This window comes from Helianthus annuus, chromosome 2, assembly GCF_002127325.2.
Source record: "Helianthus annuus cultivar XRQ/B chromosome 2, HanXRQr2.0-SUNRISE, whole genome shotgun sequence".
NCBI lineage: Eukaryota > Viridiplantae > Streptophyta > Magnoliopsida > Asterales > Asteraceae > Helianthus > Helianthus annuus.
Window position 1 is genome coordinate 99,523,852 of NC_035434.2, and position 23,404 is coordinate 99,547,255.

The 23,404-nt window shown below is 32.9% G+C and overlaps 1 protein-coding gene and 1 long non-coding RNA gene across 5 annotated transcripts; one reads left to right on the plus strand and one right to left on the minus strand.

Annotated features, from left to right (window-relative positions):
* Positions 1-1,388: 1,388 nt before the first annotated feature.
* On the minus strand, positions 1,389-2,456 carry LOC110890289 (sister chromatid cohesion protein PDS5 homolog A-like). The gene is made up of 5 exons (XM_022137887.1): positions 2,301-2,456; positions 2,000-2,181; positions 1,777-1,903; positions 1,483-1,700; positions 1,389-1,413 (listed from the first exon to the last, which is right to left on the minus strand). Exons 1-5 carry the CDS (start codon positions 2,454-2,456, stop codon positions 1,389-1,391), a joined length of 708 nt encoding a protein of 235 aa, XP_021993579.1.
* A 1,752-nt stretch (positions 2,457-4,208) lies between these two features.
* LOC110915821 lies at positions 4,209-6,970 on the plus strand. 4 transcript variants are annotated; one of them, XR_004879203.1, is made up of 7 exons: positions 4,209-4,694; positions 4,784-4,986; positions 5,337-5,573; positions 5,666-5,750; positions 5,819-6,091; positions 6,249-6,418; positions 6,756-6,970. It is a non-coding gene; the product is annotated as an uncharacterized LOC110915821 (long non-coding RNA). The 4 variants fall into 4 exon arrangements; XR_002579305.2 differs by having other exon boundaries at positions 4,784-4,863; positions 4,960-4,986; positions 5,337-5,750; XR_002579303.2 differs by having other exon boundaries at positions 5,337-5,750.
* The last annotated feature ends 16,434 nt before the right edge of the window (positions 6,971-23,404 follow it).

The window sequence follows — 23,404 nt, forward strand, 5'->3', positions numbered from 1 at the left end:
AAATGCAAGTATTAATTAACAATCCGTCATCTCTCTCGAAGAGGGTATTTATAGCACATGATATATTGATCGTTTTAATTATTGCTTGCTTAAACAACCAACACGTGTAGCATCAAATACTTCAAACCCCGCATATTGTCATCCCTACTTACTTACCCTAGTTGTGGTGTAAGAGTCACGGTGATTATGAAGTAGAAAAATGGTTCATGTTTTAGAGGCATTTTGATAAGCATAACCACTAGAGCTATGGTTAATATCATAACACATATACCCTATACATAATATATGACTAATAATCTTACTGAATGTTAATATCCTTTCAAAATACACAGCCTTCAATCGATTAGAACATGCATATATACAACTGTTTTATCCAAACCCTATTTATACTTGTGAACCGTTGTGTTTTTGGAGAGATGCGTCGATTGGAATCGACATGTTGTTCCACGATAACCGCCAAAACAGTTATATCTCCATACACGGACTGATTCACATGTTGAGCCCAAACTAAACAAGAAACATAAAAACAAATTGTTCGACCCATTCAAAACTATAAACATATACGGAACTTGCTGCTGCGTTTCTTGTATTCGAACACAGATTGCTTTGATTATAACTTCAGAGAGGAGAGGAGTATGAAGGAAGAAAAGGGCACGGAAGCTTGTTTAAATATTTTTTTTTATTTCTTTTGTATTTTTGGTTTCTTTAAAGTCTTATTTCCTACACTATATTACAAAACAAACAAAGAGTCTAAAGAAAAATTAACAGAAACTTAAAAACAAACCTAATAAAAAGGAGTCCTTTTTTGGTATTTTACACCTGTCTACCCTAAAAGATATTGAACAAAGAATTTGAACTACAACAGTCTTTATACATGCTGTGTCTCATCTTCCTTACTCAACCCGACAAACGAGGGAACTCATTTTCATCAATTAGAGGTAAAGAGTTGTTCATGGGGACTCGGCCAAAAGACCCAAACATAAGCCTTCTTTCTCATCTAGGCACCTGGCTGGGTGCACTAGACTGTCCATGACCTTGTGAGGACTGCGGGTCTGGACTATTACAGGTAGAACCCAAAGACGAGCTTACTTCAAAAGTAGGTCCATAGCCCCAGTTCAGCGGATGGACAAGCAATCGTGGCACACGACCCCTTCCACTTGCTCTCGAGGACGAGCCCTACAGAATTGTGAATTAGAAGCTCTTGTGTCCTTGGATGACCTCGATATCTTACCAACGCTATACTACGCTCACGATGGGTGAACTTGCCCAAGTGTGTGTTTAGTGTTAGTAGAATATCGTGTTTTATAAATTTAAAACCTGACTAATGTGTAAAATGGGCTTCAAATATCAATAAAAATATATCACGCTTTGCACACACCACGATGATATCACTGCCGGCGCAGTATCGACAACCTGTAGAAACAGAAAACACATAAATATACTATATATAAAAAAGGGGATCTTTTAGTTCCTAAAGTATACCTTTTTCTGCACCGAAGCACTTCGGCGTTATTTTCAGCAAAGTGAGTAGTGCCTTCACAAACATATGTTAGAACTTGACTGTAATGAGCCAATGAATCGTTCAAATTGGTCATTGCTTTGTTCAAATTGGTCATTGCTTTATTAAGGTATGGCTGAATTTTATCTGCAAACTTTTTAATCACTTCTTCTCCCAACTTTCTGGCGACCGGTAAGATGCCCTACACAGAGGAAAGTAGTTTAGTAGAAAACAATTAGGTTTAGTACTCTAGTTACAAAAAATAATTAATCCCATACCTCTTTGTTGTTTTTAACACTTTTTAAAAAGGGTTTGAGCATATCGAGTGAAATATCTTTACTTTCTTCCAACACAAGAGCCATGATATTCACCATTAACGAAAATGCGATACCATGGTGATGGTCCCTGAAAAGAAAAAAGAAACAACACATAATCATCTTATCATAACTGATAAAAAAAGAAGAAGAATGAATGCATTCTACTTTACAAGAAACGTCATACCGTACTGCATTCAGAAAGTGCTCAAACATTTTCACGATCAAATCATAACATTCGAGATCAAGCATTATAATACATGACCTAACTTTGGAAATACTGTCAAGAATTGAGACCCTTTTGTCGTAAAATCGGCTCGATTTGTCTGATAGGTTTTCTAAAGAAGAAACAATACACTGGAAAACACCCTGTGGATATTTAAAAATTTATATATAAATTAAGTAAAATAACATAAACATGCTAAACGGAAATAATGCAAGAAAAACATATGAAATGGTCTAATGTAGTAATGTTTACGTTGCTTTACCTTCAATTCTTCGTCACTATACGGGGCCTCGGGCGCTGTAATTCTCGTTATCTCACAGAGGCATGAAGCTACCGAAACTTTCACGTCCATACTCTGATGTTCTAAAAGGCTCCCCGCAACCAAGGCTTTCATCGGTGAACTAAGTGCTTCTTTCATTACGTTATTCGGTGATTGGTCCACGAATAGCAGAAGTTTCCATAGTTGCTGAAGCCAAAAATTATATAAAAAACACAATCAAATTAACAAATTTGAAATTTCAAGTTCTAAAACATGATCAAGGGCCATTAACTCCGGAAAACCCTAACAGTTGTCTACGTCATTTATCTTTTTCATGCTAGAATTTGCAGGTAACTAATAGGATTTAATCCAAAAACTTGAATTACGACTCCACTATTAGATTCACAAACTTACTAAATTGACCTTTACATCACAATTTTCATATCATAAGGCTAGCTATAAATCTAGTAACATAGATAAAAATCCTTTAGCCTTTAACTACTCTTTCCAAATTTTATCAAACACCACGCAGTCACGCACCACTCTCATTAGCTTTCGTAATTATAAAAGTCCTGAGATCCCATTAACTCCCCAAAACCCTAACCATTGTCTACATCATTTATCTTTTCCATGATTGAATTTACATGTAACTAACTAACAACATTTAATCCAAAATCTTGAATTACAACTCCGCTATTGGATTCACAAACTTACTAAATCGACCTGTACATCATAATTTTCATATCACAAGGCTAGCTATAAATCTAATAACATAGATGAAAATCCATTAGCCTTTAGCTACTCTTTCCAAATTTTATCAAACACCGTGCAGTCACGCACCAGCCTCATGAGCTTTCGTAATTACAACAATCGTTGTCATTATCCATTTTAACATATTTTAAGTTCTAAAACGTGATCAAGAGCCACTAACTCCCAAAAACCCTAACCATTATCTACATCATTTATATTTTCATGCTTGAATTTACATCTAACTAACTAACCGAGAGCATTTAGTCTAAAATCTTGTATTACGACTCCACTGTTAGATCGCAAACTTACCTAAAGCGATTGGCAGGGCCGTCTCCGAAAACGTTAAAAAAAATTTGGGCCCTGGGCAAGATTAAACAAACTGGGCCCTACCCACTCTAGTAAAACAAAAATTCACTGTCGTTGTTGCGTCACTCAACAATTCGATCAAACTCTATTATGAACACTATAACAAACCAAACAGATTCAGGTCAGCCTGAATAATTTGTAAAAAAATTATTTTAGAAGTTAAGAGAAAATAATTTGTAAAAAAAATTATTTTAGAAGTTAAGAGAAAAATTAAAAATCTTTATAATTAATATAATAATATCAAAACAATAAAAGAATTTGATTGTTTAGAAAAAAAAATTTAAGTGAATATAAAAGGTAACACAGGAGGAAAAAATGGAAATATATCAATGCTCTTTTGTAAATGAAATATGAAAGCTTATTGAAAGGGTTGTGGTTTTGTAGATGAAATATGAAAGGGTTGTGGTCTTGTAGATACAGAGGGGCACGTTGCAGCATTTAAAAGAAAGGCTGAATAAAATTGTAAAAAACGGTGACAGGGAGTCTAGAACCCAAGACCAGCGACTTAAAAGGCGGACAAGCAACCAGTGGACTGCGGTTACTGGCTTGTAATAGCTAAAGGGTTTTAATCTATCTCCTCTAATAAATAACTAACTCATGGGACACTTGGCAAAAATTTAGACCAAGGTTTGGGACACCTGTCAGTTTGTGGTGCAACCTCACTACATTTCATGCAGGAAAATAGATGGGTCAAACTTTGTTGTTTATGGGTTAAAACGGGATCCGGATTTTGACCCGGTGTATATAAGCCTTCCAAAATACCTAATCTTAATTTCATTCCATTTAGAACTCCTTCTCTATCGTCATCCTCAAAACCCTAGCGCAATATGTATCTTCTTCAACAAATCCACAAATCTTCTTCAGCAAATCGACAATGATGATTCCCAAGTTACCTTTTAACCATCGATTCTGTAGATTCGAGGTCGCAATTGAAACCCTAATGTTTTTTTATTTTCAAATCAGTTATCTTTTTCGATTTACGAAACAAAGGTATGCAATCAAGCTTTTAATCTTCCACCTCTTGATTTTCTTCATGGTAAAGTCGGTTTTTTTTCTAATTGCTTGCGTAATCCATTGATTTTGTAAGATTTCTATTCAATGTTTCATTATTTCAAATCTGGGTTCTCACCAAAAACCCTACCACTAATCATCTTTTCTTTTCCGATTAAACTCTATGGTGCGATGTCGTCGTTGCAGGAGTGGCTTTGGGCAAGATCATTTTCTCCAAAGCAATGATCTGCTGGAACATGAATTGGTTTTATTTGGTGTTTTCATTTGATGGTATTGCTTTGATTCAACTTTAGATATGAATTAGGTTTTATTTGGTGTTTCAGTACTAGGGATTAAATTGCTTGAATTTCCTGAAAAAGTCTAGGGTTTGGTGGGGTCGTTTCAAGATGGGGGCAACAAAAGAAGAAGTTAAGAAAAGTGTCGCTGGGATTTCTTCAAAGTAAGTGGTGATTGCAGGTTGTAACGGGTCAGGTATAGCTTTCTTAGTAGAACTAACCCAAAAGTAAAGTACTGATTTTAGAATGCTGATGCTCAGGATAGGTTCAAAAACATCCCTTTGCAGGTTCGTTATCCTTTTGAAATTATTGTGATTTTTAGTTTCGTACCGCTTCATAGTTGTTTTACATTTTTGAGTGGTTCAATCAAGAAAGCGGGTGGGTTTTATTAGTTCTAATTGAAATAGTGTTACATGATTTATGATTTGACCTGAATTCAGATTATAGGTAAGTTTAATGATCTTTAAAGTTAAGATTTTCTAAATTCCTAATTTATTCATAATTTGGTTTAGTAATTGAGAAACACCAAGAGGTTAAACAACATATTAGATATTTATGTACTTGAAAGTCATAGACCACTTTGGGTGAAATGATCTTTCGTAATTTGGTTTAATAATAATCTTTGGTTTTCTTTCAGGTGCGATGTTGATTAATATAGTTAGTGTTCTGGTGGGTAAAAGAGCTTTGTTTACCTCACTGAGCTGTGGATACCGTTCTTGCCTACGCCGATGGGGAAAGGTTTGTTGCCTAATACACATGAGCTAGCGGCGACGTCTGCGCGCTCGCTCGCGATCGGGAAGTGTGATTTTGCTATTGCTATTGTGGTTGGTGCGCGGTTGAATTGGTTGTTGCATTTTGGAGAGTCGCCGAAGTGGTAAGTGGTCGAAGGATGTTAAGTTTATTTTAATTGATGTTGACGAGGGTGAGATTGAGCTTAGGAGGCCGTATTTGGTGTTGAATAAGGAGATTAAGGATGACCCGTTTTTTTTGGGGCGTACGCATCCGTGGATTGAAGCGATAACGAATAAGGTTTAGTGCTATGGAAGTCGAGGTATGCTTTCTTTATTCTCTTTTTATGCAATCGAATATCGATCATTGATACCTGTTCGTACATTGCAGACATTGGTTCGTTACCAGTTACCGGTAGTGGTGATAGTGTTCAATAATGGTGGTGTATATAGTGGTGACAAAAGAAACCCTGAAAACATTACTGGGCCGTATAAGGATGATCCCACACCCACTTCGTTTGTCCCCGGTGCAGCGTATCTTCTTCTAATTGAAGCTTTTGGTGGAAAAGGTTATATTTTTCTGCAAGAAAGCCTGCTGTTATCAATGTCACGATTGATCCGTATGCTGGTGCAGAAAGTGGTCGGATGCAACATAAAAATTGAGGTATGTAAGCTTTGGTTTTGTCTTCATTTTGCATACGTATGGAAGAACATGCATTAATTCCCCATTTCTTTGTTTCAGAAATTGTTTACCAATTTATTTGTATGAATTCGGACAGAAATATTGTTAAAAATACTAATCTGTAATGGTTGTTTTATAGAAATATATAAGACACGAGGATGGTGGGAGCTAATTTGGATGAAAAACTTCAAAGATGGTACCAGTCAGATTTGAAAGCTAAAGGAAGTTGAAGTGCTAAACTGGATCTACACATTATATAAAAGATAATAAAAGGGTTTCAAAAGAAAAGGCTCGGATGATTTCTCTTCAGTAAGCCACTCTTTTCATTTAAAGATAAGAATTATGTGTATTAGATTCTTGAAATCCTTTGAATATTTTTGTAATTTGTATTGTGGCTTCTTCTTTCTGATTGAAGTAGATAAAGATCCATATATGAGTGGTGTGAGTGTGTCGGATATGTTGAGCTTGAGCCTTAAAATTACAGACTTTAAGTATGAGAAATTTGTGTATTTAGTATTGAATTATAAAAAAAAGCTTAAAATATTGACAATATGTCTTGTTTTTGTCTCACATTTCTTATAATGAGCAACATTTCACGAATAACTACTTCTGTTAATATGCTTAAAAAAACTATCTCATGTTTCAGGAACGAAGAAGCGCATGGGACTCGAGGGTTGCACCTCATGACAGTCAAAGTAACAAGTCAATCAAGAAGGAAGCGAGTTATAAGCTTAGTATGTTGATGCATTTAAACTTTTTTTATATCTTTTTTAAGTATACTATTACTTTTGTAGTCTTTTTTGTTCATTTATCATTTGTTAAGGAAACTTTTACCTTTATTTTATTTAAACTGTTTTGAATATAAAGTTATACGTGTTTTCTTTTTTTACCGTTCAATCCGTGTGTCACACGGGTAATAACCTAGTTATATATATAATATATATATATATATATATATATATATATATATATATATATATATATATATATATATATATATATATATATATATAAAATAATTACAGGCCCTTCGATGTTTTTGGCCCTGAGCCGTCGCCCACCCAGCACATGCTGAGGGCCGGCCCTGCCGATTGGTATATCACATGCCATCAATAAATCTAATAACATAGATGAAAATTCATGAGCCTTTGACTACTCTTAAAACTGTATCTTACATGAAGACAAATATTAAGGTTTAACATGAACTGGAATCAAACATATTTACAATAATCCTAATCAATCAACACATGAAGGTTTATTATGAAATCAAAGAATAAATAGTAAAACAAAGCGAGGTAGGTAATATAAACTCACTTTCGATGAGAGGAAGTGAAAACAACAATAATTAAACCAAGACGGATTGGCTGGATTGTCTGTATTAGAGGAAATGTTACGTCTCCATTAGGGCTTCGATGTATGAGAGGAAATTTGGAACCCTAATTTGGGGATTTATTATAAAGCTAACACAGGGGAACAAACAGAATCATCAGCAATCACCCTATTACAATTGCCTCACTGAAGTTGGAAACCACGTTCTCTACTCGTCTAACCTTTATAACCCTAGGTTTCCGACGCCGTTAACCACCGTGTAGGTTTCCGACACAATCTGTGTATTTGCGATATTGGCGGTGGAAGGAAGGACTTGAATAATGATAGTCACACGGTGGTTAACGGGTCACATTTAAACCTCCGCTCTTTCATCGGAAAACACACGATTTCAGATTTCAGCCGGAGACTTCTTTTTGGGAGAGGTGTGGTTTGAATGTCTCATGTAACTCAACAGAATCAAACTTCATATCTCCACCAGTATCTGCCTCTCTTCGTGCCATAACAAACCGAAGTTCATCTTCAAATGTCGAGTATTGAGAGAGGGGATTTGAGCCAGAATTTTGAATTTTGAATGTGATTGAGGTTTTGAATTTTGAATATGGGTCAGAGCTTTGAAATTTATATGTGGACAGAGCTTTGCCCTTTTGTATGTGCAGAGCTTTGAAAGTTGAATGTGAGTTAAAGCTTTGAAATTTGAATGTCGGACAGTGCTTTGAAATTTAAAGTGATTTTATATATTAAGACTTATAATTCAATAATGATATTAAGACTTTGAAATTTATCTCATCCAAACAAATCATTTTAATTTAAACTTTGTTAACTTAATGAATTATATATTAAATTAAATTACACTTTTCATAAGGATGATTACGCTACGAGTAAATTAAAATAGGATATATTAGAAATGATAGTTCTTATAGATTTGCAAGTCATACTATGTAATATCAAAGTTATGTGGTATATTCATTATAGTTCATATGAATGTTAGACAATGTTCTCACACCGGTTGGTTAGTTCAGAAACCGTCTACATATTCGGTCCATTTGAGTACTCTTGAATTGTTTTTATATGGAGTGTGGTTATGATCCGGACAGTTGAAGTAACTGAACTGTGTATGTAGTTGGACTGGGATCGTAAAATATTAATTTTTTAGAAAATCAAATTTACTGATTTATTTATTGCTCTAGACTTATAAGCATCATAAATCCACACTAAAGTTATGTTAGATGACGAAGACCAAGCAGCAATATTTCTTACATCTCTGCCACAAACGTATTAACATTTTATGAATACCTTATTCTATGGCATAGAAACTTTGACCATGGAGGAGGTTCTAACAACCCTAAGTTACAAGGAATTGAAAAGAAATTTTGATCCTAACGAAGAAGGTGGAAAGGGTTTAAATGTAAAAGGCAGGCCTAATAAAAGAATCTTCAAACCAAATGGTTCATCAAGAATTAAGTCAAGATTCAAGAGGAAGCGTTTTGTACGTAATTCGAAGAGACATCTAAAAAGTGATTGTCCGGAATGGAAAGGAAAGATGGGAGGATCAAGTGGTTCAAAGAGTAACAACAGTCATGCTCCTCATGATGATTCATCATATGTGTTCATTGTTTATAATGGTGATACCAAAGATGATTGAGTAATGTATTCTGGATGCTCATTCCACATGACACTACTGAAAGTATATTTTATAGACTTCAAAGAAGAGACATGGGTTTCTATAAAGCTTGGGAACACCAGACTACTTTAAATTCTTGGGAGTGTATTTGTTACTTTTAAATTAGAGAATGACACGGAGGTAGATATTTAATAAGTGAGGTATATTCTTAGTCTTCAAAGAGGTTTGCTGGCGTTTAAGGATGAGCATTTCGGTACTGATACTAAAAAATACCAATATTGAATGGTACCGTACCAACCAAATTTCAGCACCAATTTGTTCCCACATTTTGGCATTTTCGGTTAACTATGGTACGGTACTTATATTTTACCAAATTATACCTTCAAGTAACGTACCGTACTAAACGTTCTCAGTACCAGTACCTGTCTTTGGCTATTTTCGGGATCAGAATTCTCAGTACTGGTACCGGGTACTTTCGATACCGAGCTCATCACTAGTGTCATTCGGTAATTTTGAATAGGCAGGGTATGGGGGTAGTCTGAAAGGCAAAAATAGTCAAGAGTTCCATGGTAATGTTGTATGGTACAAGATGTGATAACAATATCTACTTACTTGATGATAAAGCAATAAATGGCGATTGTTGTAGACTTAGAAAGAAGGAAGTGAGACATGCCTCTTATGGCATAAAAAGTTGGTATTATTAGTAACCAAGGCCTTGTTGAGCTTAGCAAACAAGTTATTGATGATATTAAAAATATGACTTAAGCTTTTGTGAACATTGTATAATAGGTAAACAAAAGAGGGTAAAGTGTTTTAGGGATAAACATTATGCAAAAGGTGTGTTAGATTACATACACTCTGATTTGAGGGGTCCTACAAGAACATAAACACTTGGTGAGGCTAGATATTTTCTGACAAGAGATGACTACTTAAAGATATTCTAGATTTTTTTTATTAGGGGTTAGGGGTGCTCCACTTTCCATCACTGACCACACCCAATCATGTTTCGTCATGTCGTCGAATTTGGTTCCATCATTAGTGATGGATTTTAGTAGGGATGCCCATCACTCACCACATGTGAAAGAGAAGGAAGCAGGGAGTGAAGGAGTAGGAAGCAGGAAGAAATCTTTAACGCGTTGTGGGTATAATGAGTTATCAAGTTCACGCGTGGTCGAATAGGGCTTGTGTTGGAGACTAATATTTTGTCTATTGTCTCCAATATAGATGGAACATACTAGGAACTACTAATAGTACTAGGTATCCGGGACTGGCTGGGGACTAGCAAATCACTCTCTGGTAACCATTAGAGACTGATTTTGACGCATATTTTTTGGTCCCCCAAAGTCTTTTTTTGTAGTGTCAAATTTGTTAAATTCGGTTATGTGCAAAATTCAGTCATGTGTGCAATTGCATTACACACTAAAACAATTTATTCCTTTCACCCTTAGTATATGGCACCAAAAGTTAGAGAGAGAGGGAAGATGGTTTATGTGTGCGTATCTCTCTCTCTCTCTCTCTCTCTCTCTCTCTCTCTCTTTATATATATATATATACTAGCAAGAGAATCCGCTCTTTACGGAAGGGGACTTAATTAATTTTCAACAAAATTAAAATAAAAACATAAATAGAAATAAAAAGTTTCTTAATGAAAACTTTACATAAGAAAAAGCAAAACGTAACACGCGCTTTTCCTAACTTTTTACTTTGTTTAAATTAAATTTACTTCGGTCCCGGAACACCACTCCCGATCTCGTGGTGGATTGTTGCACTAAGACACTTATATAATAGTTAAAATACAAATTAAACCCTCTTGATTTGATTTCTTTTCACTTAAGCCTATATATTAATAGGTAAAATTCAAATTAAATCATCTTGTTTATTTTAAAGTAAATTTCACCGTAAAGTTATAAAATCAAACCTAATTTATATAATTTTCTTATAATTATAATAGTTATTATTATTATTATTATTATTATTATTATTATTATTATTATTATTATTATTATTATTATTATTATTATTATTATTATTATTATTATTTGGTTGTTTGTTTCTTATTTGATGTTATTTTAGGTTTTAATTTTTTTAAACTAATTAAAAGAAGCCTTTTTAGCTTATTGATGAAATTAATTTCTCCTAAAGGAAGATGAGATGCAAAATGTGTAAAAGTACTAACTCTTTATTTGAACTTATAAATAAATCAAACAAAAATGAACTAACAAATTACATGTGTATGTGGATGTGTAAAAACACTATTAAACACCATAGTAGAAAACTATCACAAGCTAATTATCAATTTTCCTAACAAGTTATGTTGTATGAAAAAAATTCAAATGTAAGAGTTTAAGGATTTGGGATTTTTAGAGCATTATTTGAACCTAATCCCCATGTCCACCCAAAATTATGAAGCAATTATGATCACTAAATGCTAATTATCAATTTTCCTAAACGGTTAGGTTATGATCATACCTTAAAACAATCGATCTGCCAATGAGGACGCCTTGCAGCGAGCAAAATGTTGAATTGCATCATCTGGAATTCCATGATTTCGCTGTCAATTTCAAGCGTCAACTCTTAAATAAGTGATTTCGTATCTAAAGCTTTAAAAAACGTCATTGAATTTGAAACAGATGAAGGTGGTGAAGTATATAGAAATCAAATGCCATGGGTTACAAGCTTTCTAGGTTATTTTGCTTTCCGCCGTTACCAAACCTTGAATCTGAACAAGGGGATTTGGTAATCGGCTAAACCCTAGATAGGTAGATGATATTTACGGAACTTAACGAGGCTTAAATAGAAGCGACCGTGACTCGTTTGAACCGGGTCATAAATGAGTTTATTAAAACTAATAATAAGAAAATCTTGACTTGAAAATTGAAAATACTTAAAATTTTTACTGGGACAATATTCATGTTAGAGATGAGATATGAGAATAGTTATGTCATTTTACGGGTTTAAACACTAGTATGGTATTTAGGTGATATTTGTATGATTATCCACTACTGTTTAGGCCAAGTGTCTTTTATTTTTTTATTTTTTATAAACTTTCAATTTCACCCTTAAATTATAAATAATATACACATTTAACCAATTTGGTTATTATTTCATTTTATTTTTCTTTATTAACTTATGTTTGTTAACTTTAAAAAATAAATAAAAGTTATGTTTAATATTTCATTCTCTATATTCCATTATAAATATTAATGAAAACTATACCGAGTAAAGAAATCGATGAAACAAAATCGGTATTCGCTTTTATGGTTTTTGATAGATGTATAACACCTCTTTTAGCCATGTAACAACTTTAATTTTTGAATTTACCTTTTGGTTACATGGAGGCAGCATATTATTTAAGTGAAAAGTATTATTATTATTATTATCATTATTACTATTATATTATTAATATTTTTATTATCATTATTATTGTTATTATTATTATTATTATTATTATTATTATTATTATTTATATTATATATCATACCATATTTTCATAAAAAATTATCTGAGATTTAAACATTGTAATAAGTTTGTACACATTTTTATTATTTTAATCACAAATTCCAAATAAAAATGATTGAAAATAAAGTAAAGAGATTGTATTATATTCGTTCATTCTAATAATAATTTCATATAAAAATGATTGAAAATAATGTAATGACATTGTATCACATTTTACGGTATTACTATTAAATGTCATGTAAAAGAAAATTTGAATCCAAAATATTGTAATTAGATTGTATCATATTACCATTTTAATAGGCTCTCCACTTATCCTGTTTAAAACAAAAATAAGTATTATCGTTGCACTTGGCAAATACGAAACAAAATTGTGAGTTCCTAGTTGGACAAATTGATCGGGAGTAAAGCAAACAATATTGGTGGTCCGAGGGGTCGGATGTTACATATATACACATTACGTAACTTACCTATATATATGTGCGTGTACACACAAACACATACAATATATATACACACATACATACACATACGTGGCGTCATTTTGGACGTAATTACTTATATAAGTTGTGTAACTATGGTGTGAAACCATATTGACATATACACCCTTCTCTCAAAATATGTGACGGGTGGTGACTTTCTATATTTTGTAGGTTAAAAAATACTTTGTAACCCTCCGCTTTAGAATCATTCGTGGGATCAATAATGCTACTTCATTTTGTGATATACCTTCTCTTAAAATACGTGACGACACTTCTCTCAAAATACGTGACGACACTCGGTACATCATCCACCCAAAAGTGAATTTAGAAAAAAAATTAGTTGTGATATACCTAAGAGGATACCTACACATGTTTTACATCGGTCAAACTATTAAAAAAGCAAATACCGGCATGGTTTCGATAATGATAATACTAATATTTATAATGATAATAATGATCATAGTACCGGTACGACACTGACACTTGCCACAACGTACGATACCGGAAATGTACTTTATCAGTTTTAAGCAAAATTTAAATCTAGACGTTGCTAAATTAATCACATCACAACAAGATATTCAAAATTTTATAAAAACATGTTATCTTAAAAGTTATGAGTGAAAAACAAAATATACTAGAAAGTAATTATAATAATTAAATATTATAATAATAATATAATTTTATCAATAAAATTATTATAACTATAATATAATATAATAATTAAAAAAGTTCACTATCCATTGTTGTTCACAGTTCATATATATATAAAATATTATATAATATAATTTTTTAAATATATAAGTTTAAAAATACCAAATATTTTATTTTAGTTTTTTTAAATTAATTAAAATATTTTAAATATATAAGCTCAAATCAGATTTAAAGAATTTAGTTTTGGTTAAATCAGAGTTGGTTGAATTTCCAAAAGGTTTACAATCGATCCACTTTTAAGAGAGCTTTTCGCAAGCTCGTTTCCAGCCATTTACTCATAAACAACACTATTTTTTTAAATTAACACTTAAATTTTTTGGATGAGATACTACAACCCGTATTTTAAAAAACTAACATGCACGTTGCATATTTTTTTTATTTAGTTAAAAGCACTTCTCAATGAAAACATTATATAAGAAAAAGCAAACGTAACATACGCTTTCCATAACGTTTTATTTTGTTAAAATCAAATTTACCAAACACCGCCCCCATTCCGGGTGGATTTTATTATTTAGACCCTTATATTAATAATTAAGATCTCACACCCTTAAATTCCACATGCGGAGTATTACCGCGAGGCGTGCGAATGACCAGGATTATGCCACCAATCATATTGAACAATTTATCGAAATAAAATAATCGGAATAAGATAAACTCATCACTATGAATACGATAAGTGACTAAGAAAACTCAAGTCCAAAACAATTATTTAAGTCAACAGCGGAAGCAAATAGTTTAAAACCCGAATAATAGTTTAAAGTTCATAAAAGTTTAATAAGAACCCAACAATGGTTCTCCGCCTCAACGACACTCCCCTCTTAGGCTCTCGCAGGGCGTGACGTCTTGTTGCGTGGAGCGCCAGGATATGTTTCCTCCATCGCGTGGCGCGAGGAGGGCATTTTTCCAGCAGGTTTCATTTTGAAACCTGCATTTTTCCGGCCAAATCACATTTTTACGAAAACGGACATAATTCATTCGTTATTGATCTGATTTAAGTTATGTTTCTTCCTACGTGATCGTAATTTAATTCTCCATCATACGGAGTTAAAATCCGATATCCGGATTAACAATTTTCTACATTTTTTTAGCTCTCGGCTTTATAATAAATTACCAATTTTGACCCATTCATGATTTTATCAAACAAAAACTAGTTTGTTGCATACAAATTATGATGAACCTCATCTTATATCGGTTTCCTATTATTCAAGGTCCAAACCACGAGTTTCTTACTTATTCTTAACCTGTTTTCGCTCATATGCTTATTTTGACCCGTTAAGGGTATTTAAACATATTTTAAGCACGAATCGCTTTCATTCATTTGTAGCTTCATATTTCCACATTCCTTATCAAATGATCTTCCACCACAACTATATTTGTGGTGGATTTAATTTGGTGATCTATATATTCCGAGTTTTACTCCTCGGATTATCATTTTACGGCAAAGACTCATATAGAGTCATTTGACCCAAAGATTCACATCTTTTGCTTTTTATACTTATTCTAAGTATTTATTTGATCATAAAACTCGTTTCCAAAAAAACCTTTAGGGGTCGTTTGCTCAATTTAGCTTACAAGGGAATTTTGGTCACTTTTAACACTTCTTTTACGACGAAGGACTTTTAAAGCCATGTTTGACCAAACTTCCACTTTTAAAACTATGATCTTGTTTAAAAATCATTATATTTTCAAGACATAATGATTATAATTTAAATCATTTGGTTTACCTATTAAGATGACCAAATGTCCATTTTTGATTTTGTCTAACTCTCATAGAACCTCAAGTTATATATGAGTAGTTAACCTATTACGCATACCTGGCTCGGATCAATATATTGACCCGTTAATACCTTGCTTTAATAACTGCTAATTACTATTGAAGCGGATATCCATTAGATGTTTACTCCTGTAAACATACAACTCGACAAATAATCATTAGTCGATATTGTCAAATGGTGATATCTTCACCTTTTGACCCATTTAGTCTAAGTGATCGTTTATCTTTGCGAGATGACATTTATTACCATCTCATCTACATGACTCGCTCCGGTTTACACCGTACGGTCATTTTACTTAAACCATTTCTTAACTCTTTTGACCCATTATGGCTTACGTAGTAAAGTGTCTTTTCAAAACTAACGGTTATTGTCAACGTGTGACCAATTTACCGTTTTACCCTTATTATTCGTTTTGGTTTACCATATAAGGTAACCATTAAAAGTTCATTTTCTATTCATCATAGTATGTCTGAATTACCGATTTACTCCTTTTTAACCATCGATATGGTTTCGTATCATTTCGCTTATCTTGTTCCGTAACACTATACGTCGGAACATCATATTTCAATTGCTTATTTATCTTATTGGTAATTAATACGATAAGAGAATATTCTACTAATTAAGAATAGTGTAAGCTATACTTACCTTGCATCCAAATTAGGCTTTTTCTTCATACTTGATTCGTTTGACTTGTTTCATTCCCAAGCTTCCACCTAGCTTGTCAAGCACCAAACTACCATCATAATTCGTAAGATGGTTAGCTTAGTCAGTATCAATCACGACTATTCCATCTTACGGGTTTCATGTCGATTATAACATTCAATCATATCATTGGTCAGTTTGACTTTTTAAAGTCAACTGCCTATTAACTTAAGTAATTACACGATATAGTTCAACTACTCGTTTAATTACTTGGTTAATTATCCGCTAAGCATCATTCTTATGCTACTGTTTTTAACCACTTTATTAACCAAGTTCATGTAATCGAAACTTTTATCGAATTTACACATTGTACATCATTGTACGCTAAATTCTTAATGTCATACAAGGATTTGGGATTGTTTTATGAATATAAACAATTCCTTCCAACATATACATATAAAATTCACCTAAACATCTAGTTTAGCCAATACCTTAATCATTCATAACACATGTTGAATCTCAACATCATTTTACTATTATGTATGATGATTCTAACATAATTATATCATCAATTTCATCATATGATTAAAACCCACTTATCTTAGTGTGGTAAATCCTCAAATCATTCAATTCTTGACAATACATGTATAAGTTTCACTTAAAGTTTTGTTCCTAAGCAATTATACATCACAATTCAACCGTAGCTTCAATAATTCATCCATAATTCGTGATTATGATGTTTCTTAATTTTTCACAACTTCACAAATCATCAAAATTTTACATACCTTATGATCCCCTAGCTTGGGTGATCAATAATTCACGTTCAATTGTGAATTTGGGCTTCGTTTAGACCTTCAATTTGATGATTTTCATGAGTTTAGGGTTATGAGCTCTTGAGGAGTATGTTCTGATCGAACAGAAGACACATATGTGTGTGTTTTGTTTTGAACCTTCTTTTATTTAAATAAAATTTTAAGTTTATCCAAATTTTACTAGGTTAAACATTCCTAGTTAACTTAGTGGGTTGGGGGAATTTATGACTCAGTTTATTTTAAGTCTCTTTAACCCGGGCCTTTTATAAACTTTGTTTCTTCAAAAGCCTTTATTCAACTTTTATTAAATATTAGATTTATTTATTTAAAATCCTAATTTTCACCAGGTTACATTTACCACTAACAGTACTTTACCCGTCTTTTAGTATTAACGTGGTTTGATTACCAAACCCGTTTCGGGGTGTTACAAGTCTACCCCCCTTAAAGAGGTTTCGTCCTAGAAACCTTTCTTACATAGTTCATTGAGTTTAAACTCAATGCACTTGATCTCAGAAATCTTTAGAGCATTGCTCATATTTAACCAACTGTTAGTATTACCAGAAAAATATTGTAATATCTTTTTGGTTACTAAGCATATACGTATTGCATACAAAATAATGCAACTCGAACTAACGTAATCTCGTTATTTCCACCAGTTTGGTTAACTTGGCAAAATCCATCGTTTTTATACTTTCGGACTCTTCATGAATCCGCTATTTTAACCTGTTTAGTGGTTTTTAGTGAAATCTTTCATTTTCAACAAACAAACTCTTTTGTTTTCGAATTCATTCATTCGATTTATTTATACGGAATCCACAACTTATGAAAAAACCGAATTTCTTGATTTTATCTTAAGTACTTAACACAATTTAATAGGTGATATTAACGAAATTTTATAAAGTATATAACCGCATACTTATAGCTTTATCTTTCAATCGTGCTTTTGCTCGATTTGACTTCCCGACACTTCGCTTGGGTTGTCTCATGATCCCTCGACATAGGTGATCAGTATTTTCTGTTAGTGAGGTCTCATGGGTCGTCAGTTTTATCTTGTATCTATATACCTTTGTTGTTTACTTGGCCGATTCGCCAATTTGGCCACTTGATCATATAAATCTATTGATTTTGTTTATTCCATGCTATTCTCATAATAAATAGCGTATTAACCAAATTCTTAATTTGAATTTTGACCTTAACCGGTCTCACTAACTAGACTTATTAGTCCAATTACTTTATACCCATCTCTCGGGTTACTATGTGATTATATTTCACATTACCTTTCTTAATTGTCATCGTGTCACGTCATGTTTAGGTTTATTTCAACCTTTCCTTATCGAAAATATTCCTTTCAATGTATCATCTTGCACCTATCGGTGTTAAGACCTGTATCTTTAAATATTAGTCATTTCCCAATCATCTCATACTATAAATGTTTGATAAAACGATGTTTTTGACTAAAACTGAATTTTAGTTTAACGTTTTATCGTTAATTTATGTCAAGAAATTTTGATGCCTTGGCATTTATTATTTTACTGTTCTTGTTTTACGCGGGGATTCTCAACTGGTTCTCTCGCTTTGTCTAATTAAACCGTAGATTCTTTCACTTAGCCTCGTAGGCTATTTCTTTAGGCTTTCACTTCTTTAAGACGAGGCCTTTATGATCTATTTCTTTCTATTCATGACCCGTGGGTCATTTTGGTCCCGTGTACCTTTACACTGTTTATAACCCGAAGATTATGATGATCCCGTAGATCATTTCTTTACTCATGTATTTTTTTTAAAATACATGTTTGGTGTCAAAACACCCTATTTATGTTTGAAAATCTTTTGTTTTCACATTTAAAATCCGTTAACTTTGACTGTAGTTCATGACTACAATCGCTTTATTTCGGACTATTCTTCCAACTCTATGACTTCTCACGTCATTTATGCGTCGGTATGTCTTATGCTTACCGTTATCCGGTGTACATATATATTTCTTGCAACCCATTTTCTAGTTTGCATTTTTCTTTCAAGCATTTTGTTTTTAATTAACCCGTTCAACCTCAAAATAGTTGAACATATTTATTCAAAATTTATGTTTGAGAAATTTTATAGTCAGTTAGTCATAACTCATAATCCGAGTCTTTTGACTTTTAACCCGCGTTCCCATTTCTTGGTTTACGCATAAGTTTAATTTCATACCCATCAACCGGGTATATTTTTACCAAAGTCTTCTTTAATGCACCCATCCTGGAATGCATTAATACTTCGTTTGACCTGTTTGGTTATCTTAGCGAAATCCATCACTTTATTCTGTCACACCCTGACTTTTGCGGAAGCGTGATTATGGTGTGACTTTGTTAATATCATTGCATTCAATCATAACATCAACTATATGATAAAACCATAGGTTTGTCATCCATTAAATAAGTTCAAAACATAACAACATTGTTTTAAAACGTAGACATTGAATTCAAGTTTTACAAATCGTACAAATTGTTTTTGAGTTCATTAAGGACTCGTCAAAAGATATTGAATAATACCAAGGTTTGAAAGACATGTCTCGTCCAGGAATAAGACACACCGTCTAAACTCAAAGACCATGGATGACATCTTTATTCTTAACGCAGCATAAAAACTTCCAACGCCCGCCAGGTCCATAAAAATTTCCTGAAATACATGTAGTTTGAAAAACATCAACAAAAGTTGAGCGAGTTCATGTGTTTGTTTGTGTGTATGTATAAACCTTTGAAAATGTTGTAAGTATGTATGTAAGTCCCTGGTATGTAGCAATAAGGAAAAAGAGATCACCAATGGTTTACAAGGCCATTGATTTGTGTGAAGTGATGCAGCAAGACTCAAACCTAGTAGATTTGTTACTGGGCTTTGGCTGGAAGACATAGTCACCACATGGTCCATTCTGCGGACTCAGGGGTGGGGCTCGCTACACCCAAATAGATCTATCACTCATGCCCCTCGGTCCTACAACGAGGATTGATGGCCTTAATCACCCTACTCATTCACATGATCTAGTAGTAAAAACCCTCCCTACGCTAACCATACCATGTAATAAATGTTTGTAATATTTGTTGCATGTATTTCACCCCCGAAGTATAAAACTGAAAACAGTAAAGAGAAAAGGGGGACATGAACTCACAATTTGCGTCTTCAGTATGTGTAACCCAAGTCTCCTTAGCCAACACGACTACCTACAGTGGACTAACGTCTATTAGACAAACGGGCCGTGCCTTTGCTTAGTATGAAGGTTTTGAGTTACGCTTCTTGTGTTTCCAAAATTATTCCAGGTTATAATTATTAGTTAAAATAATTATTTTAACTTTAAATTATAGTTAATGTTTGGAATAATTGTTAATCAATATTTCATATTCCTACTTCTCAAGTATTTTAACTTCGTATTTCCTTCCCAAGGGTGGGGGTATCTCATACATGTATTTTCGTATTTGTATTTGTATATCTTACCAAATGATGGCTTCGTATTTCGGTGTATTGTTTCAAATAAAAATATGTTAATATATTCCCAATATATATTTCCAAAACCATGTACTTCAAGTCTCACTTATATATACATAAACTTATTTGGTTCATTCATGTATTATCCCAGAAAATACATATTTTTCTCGGAAATTATATATCTTCTAAATATACTAGGAAAATATTTTTTTAACTCCCAAAATTAATATATTTTCTCGTTGTCAAAAATATGATATACTTGGTAATATTTACGAAATCATATTTTCACTTCTTTCATTTCCAAAATAAGATTTACCAAAAATATAGTGTAATGGCATATCCCGAAATATTTCATAAGTTATGTTCTCTTGTTCGATTTCTCAATATTACGTGTGTAACTTAAATATTTTATTCCTTGTAATTTTTGGTATTATTTTGGAGTTGTGATTTCCATGGTATTTTGTAAGTTATATTATTTTACCCTAAAATAATATAATTAGTTCACAAAATAATCACACAAGCGTTTAGTATAAAATATATATTCTAAATATATATTTATCAAATTTTATTTACGAAAATCGACATCCGGCACTTAGTATTTTGTAATGAAAATCATGGCGAAGTTTATTTTGAAAACCAAGTTAAAATATATTTGTAAACACATACTAAAAAAATATTTCCTAAGTGTTGAATTTTTAGAAAAATTTCGCCAGAGTTTCCTTTGTAAATGGAGGCGTCCATGCTTACTAGCATATCATTTTCTTTTGTAAAATCATTCAATCAATTATCAATCATCAACATACAACCTCTATTTATCAAACCTTGTCAAAAATAAGCATAAACTATAATAAACTCATGAACTTGAAAATTTATAAAAACATGTAGTAACTTATTAACACACTTACTGAGTCTTATTACCTTCCAAAATGTGATTGGTTCCTTTAAAACTTCATTTTTAAAGAGTTCGGTTTTTCACAACTTCTAGTCATATTTTCTAAAGATGTTTTTTGTGAACTTTTGTTATTACACAAGTGTTTCTACACTTGTTTATCCACTAAAAATGTGTTTAGTTTATGTAAGATCCAAGTTTTAGCAAGACTTATACTTTTCACTTGGTTCTTTCGAAAAACCACTCATAGATCTTTAGATCTACAAGTTTACAACTTATTTTGGTCTTTATTTTTCAAGAAACTTTCATTTAATCAAGTTCATGGTTATGTGTGGATGATTTCATTATCCTACACATCTTTAACTTTCACATCTTGCTAGTTCATGTCTTTAAACATGATCTAGCAAGCCCATGTGATGAACCATACCATTTTTACTAACAAACAACAAACACTAATCATGAGAACACAAGAACAACATGATTTCATCTTCATTTTAACACTACTTCATCTCATAGTTAGTTTATGTCAATACTTTGTTTATGTTCTTTAGAGTTCTTATATTCTCACCATTCTTTTAACTATTAACCATCAAAAATATGAAGAAGATGAAGATCTAAGGCAACTACTACTTGCACAAGGCTAGGGGAGTTCAAGAGCATAAAAGTGGTGGATAAAAAAATGAGAGCGGTCCTTGAGCTTCCGAATACACCAAGATTACTTGTAGGATCACTTACACCTTTGGGAGTATGGAGATTGCTTGGAATGGACTTGAATGATGGTGGTGGTGGTGTGTGTGGGTGGTCTCGGCCGAACACACAAGAGAAGGGAGAGAGATGAGTGTTTGTTGATGGTGAAGATGAGTTTGAAAGGTTATCTAGTGGTCTTTATATAAAGAACTCCCAATGTTATTAACCTTTAGTTAACATGTCCCTTAATCCATCTACAAGATCAATTAAAATAATAAAAAAAATCATGGGGGTGTCCCCACTCCCATAAGCGGTTCGGGGGGGGGGGGGTATGGGGTTGGTTTTCAATGGTTAGTTAGTGATTTAGTTAGGATTCAAGTATTAAGTTTGTGTGTTATGATGTGTCATATAATATATAGTGTGTTAGGGTGTTCGGGGACCCTAACTAGCTCAGAAAAATAAAAACAATGTGTTTGACAATATTTTTGTGTTCCGGGTAAAGTCCGGTTGTTCGGTTGGGTGTTGTCCATTAAAGTGCTTAATAAATCCATAAAGTGTCTTTTATGTTACTTTATGTGACACATTTAATTCCCAACACTTTGGAAAGTATCTAGGACTATTTTGCCAAGTTTTTGCACTTTACTAGCATAGTTAAATGCTGAATTTTGTTTATTAGGTGCAGAATTCTGCATTTAAAGTGTGTTTTAGGTACTTCCTGGCACTATAACTATCACCTAGTGACGCAGTTTTATGGTCCTCACTTCCCTACACTCCCTACTAGTGTAGTACCCTGACTCTGGCCCATACTAGCCTCAAAAATATTGTCTGTCTAGGTGCTGGCATTGTCAGCATGTTTCTGGGTTATCCGCTTACTTTGCTAACTGTGCTTTGTGCATCAAATTTGTCACTAAAGGTTGTATGTAATATATGGAGTGACAGTATGAATGTGATGCATATGTATGTATGATGCAAAAATCATAAAGCAGTTTAATTCTTCAGTTGTAATTAAGAATAGTCATTAAGCATAAATCAATATTAATTAAACGTACAGATGCATGCAAATTTGAAAGTTGTCACATTCTCCCCCTGTTAAGAAAATTTCGTCCTCGAAATTTGTACTACCTTAACTCCTTACGGTTACATCATGCGTGTATGTATATGAATAATACTGAGGTAGATAATCACCCAACCGAATCAAACCTTACTCTCATCAGGTGAGTCCAAGAATATATAACAACCTGAATCCTATGGTTAAAAGGTGTGTGCTTTTAGCATTGATGTCAAAGGTACAAGACGTATTTAACGTATAGTCTATTTTAAACCTGTTAGCAGGAGGGTTCTTTAAAAGAGGAGTTTTGACTAATAAGATTCTCAAACGGTCGATCGGAATATGCAAACGAGTTTTCCACAACCCATAGCATCCGCTATATGAATTCAA